The sequence below is a fragment of the Triticum dicoccoides genome, chromosome 3B (genome assembly GCF_002162155.2).
Source record: "Triticum dicoccoides isolate Atlit2015 ecotype Zavitan chromosome 3B, WEW_v2.0, whole genome shotgun sequence".
Classification (NCBI taxonomy): Eukaryota; Viridiplantae; Streptophyta; class Magnoliopsida; order Poales; family Poaceae; genus Triticum; species Triticum dicoccoides.
The window spans coordinates 595,884,424-595,887,405 of record NC_041385.1 but is presented as its reverse complement, the minus strand read 5'-3'; the positions used below and the strand labels follow the sequence as shown (position 1 = coordinate 595,887,405).

General features: G+C 49.7%; 1 protein-coding gene across 1 annotated transcript; it reads right to left on the bottom strand.

The window, feature by feature from the left end:
- Nucleotides 1-1,495: 1,495 nt before the first annotated feature.
- Nucleotides 1,496-2,495, bottom strand: LOC119279695 (protein MIZU-KUSSEI 1-like). The gene has a single exon (XM_037560850.1). It carries the CDS (start codon nucleotides 2,493-2,495, stop codon nucleotides 1,611-1,613), a length of 885 nt encoding a protein of 294 aa, XP_037416747.1. The 3' UTR covers nucleotides 1,496-1,610.
- Nucleotides 2,496-2,982: the final 487 nt, after the last annotated feature.

The window sequence follows — 2,982 nt, the reverse complement described above, 5'->3', positions numbered from 1 at the left end:
TGATTTGGTTAGCTAATACCATGTTAGAAGGGGGAGAGAGGGATTGGTGGAATTGTTGATTGTATTGCTTGAGTCCATGTTTGTTGTTTTTCCCGTCTGTTTGTCTAGTTGATCGTGTGTGCTGCTACTCTGCCTTGTGGCTTTATCTATAAAATCGGACGCAATGCATTTTTTTCTAAAAAAATTGCTTGAGTCTCGTGGGCATATATATAAAAATACATGATTATTTTAGAGTAGAAGACAAGGTAAAATAAATCCTACTCCAAGTTATATTATGTTTGCTAGTGAACATTATACTCAACAGTCGTCAAGCGCGGGCGAGCGCGTGGCGGCCAGCGAGCGCCGCAGAAGCATGAAGATGAAAGTGAGGCGGCCTCAGTCTGGGGCGTTGACGCGCGCTTGATCGGACGGTAGCACTACCCTTACTCTGTTGTAGCATTTGAGAGCGTTTGCGAATCCTTGAGAAAAAGAAGATCGATCATGATGCTGCGAGAAGAGAATGCAAACAGCTTTCGAGCTTTCGTTCCACTTGAACAGATCTTGTCTTTCATTTGTTTTCAAATTTGCTAGTTCATCCTAAATGCATCAATTCCACAAACAAAAATTTTATTCTTCAATAATGCTGCTTCTACATGTGCTTAGAAAATGAGTCTTTGGGGCGAAGGCAACTAGTAGTATCATAAGTAGGGTCACGCTAACTGCCACACGTGTGGCAGGAAGGGAGACGCATCACACGTCTCTAATGTAAACAGATTGCCACGTCATCGCATGCATGCATGCAGAAATCTTTTTGGATTTTCAGTTTTTAAAATGTTTTATCTCTTAAACGAAAAATCCGATTGAAAATCTGTTTTCACCATTAAATCCCTCGCGATAAGATCTTCGAAACTAGATACCATGTTGATATGTTTTGATGAAAAAAATTTGGATTAAAAATTGCCATGTCTATTGCATATGAATTGTCATGATGTTTACACTGAAGTTGCCATGATATGTTTCAGCTATTTTCTTCTACATTTAAAAGTAAATTTTGACATTTATAAAATGGGGAATTAAGAAACTAGACTTGCCATGAACCATAAACTAAAATTGCCATTATACATGCACGTAAAATTGCCATGGTTCATACAAAAAATAATTTTCATGGTCAAAGTACTGGAGTTGCCATCATCAAAATACTAAAATTGCCATGATCTACAAACTAAAATTGCCACATGGCAACTTTAGTTTAAGCCCTATGGCAAATGCAGTGTAAACATCGTGGCAACTTCTGAAAAACAAAAAATTCGTCGAAACATATCAACATGGGGTCTAGTTTTGAAGATCTCGTCGAGACTGATTTAATGGTGAAAACGGATTTTTAGTTCACTTTTTTATTTAGGAGATACAACATTTTTAAGCCGAAAACCAAAAAAAAATCTGCTGATGTCATCTATTCATACGTGGCAAAATGAGTGGTGATGGACACGTGTGGGCGTTAACATTTCCGCATAAGTATCATACAAACAAAAGCACACTGCCACCTCCCATTTTAACCCAGACAACAAAATCAGCCTCAGAGTTCCAAAATCTCAGTAATGCAAAAATCAGAACTGTCATAAGCTTGATCATCATATCCTAATGAAGAAGATGCTAAGCTCTGGGCCATTGTTCCCATCAGGGTTGAGCATGTACAGCGACTCGGAGTCCCGGGACCCCACCACGCGGTCGAAGCGCGCGCGCATGTACGCCAGGTCGCCGGCCTCCTGCCCCTCGGCGGTGTCGCAACCCATGACGTCGTTCGGCAGCACGCCGGCGCCGACCGACACGGTGCGCAGCAGCTGCATGACCGTGAGGTCGTCCTCCGTGGGCTCCCGGCGCATGGCGTACCCGATCTTCCGCCCGTTCACGTAGGCCGTCCACAGCGGCTCGTCGAGCAGGCGCGTGCGGCCGATGCCGGCGCCGGCGCCAGGCGGCTTTTTCTCGCACTCGAGAGCCACGCGCAGGTGCTCGGCGCCCATCTCCTGCATGAACCTGCCGGTCTGCATCGCCAGCTCCAGCAGCAGGATGGGCACGCTCCCGGGCGTCTCCTGCACCGCCAGCGTCACCCGCGCCCTGCGGTACCCGAACAGCGTCCCCGTCGTGCGCGACGCGCCGCTGACGTGGCCGTCGTGCATCCGCGACGGCCCGCCGTGCCGCGGGACGATGCCGTGGAAGCGGCACGCCGGGGCGAGGATCGGGAGGGACCGGAACAGCGCGCGCACGGCGCGGATGGCGCGGAGCGAGCGCGCGGCCGTGCGGCGCTGCTTCTTCTTGGACGGCGGCGGGGTGAGCGTGATCGCGGGCCTGGGCGAGGGCGGCGGCAGCTCGGAGTACGCGCCGGGAGTGCGAGGCGTCCCCGGGGCGTGCAGCGGCGACATCGGCGGGGTGGACTGCGGCGTCGCGTACCGTATCATGGCCGTCGCCGGCTTGGTGGTGGACGCGTTCGTTGCCGAGATAGCGCGATGTTCTGGCATCGTCCTGTGATGCTTTGAGGACAGGGCCCGGGGTTTTTGAGATGGTGTCTCGTTGGCTTAGGTTGGTGGAATGCACGTACGCGAAGGTATGATGAGGCATGCACGATGGATTTACTTCATTTTTTTTCTGGTCAAGGGACTGCTTTTTTCCAGGTTCTTCTCCATTCATGTATATTTTGATGCTCATTTTATAGAGAGAAGCTCCCGGTCCCGGTGCCTCTTTCGGGGTACTTCTAAAATTTGCGAATCTCTTTGGGAGTACTTGCGTTATGAACTTCCTTTGTTTTATGAAAATTGTGTATACATTTTCGCTTTTCCTATATGTCATATGGCTGATTTTTTTTTGTTCTATGAGTCACTTTCTACTTTGCACGACGCCGAAGGCGGGGACTGTGTGACGAGTGCCAGCCACGGCGAGGCCGAGCCAGGACCTCGCCGAACCCGCGGACGACCCTGCGAGTGGCAGCGAGCTACGGTGTCCCAGGTG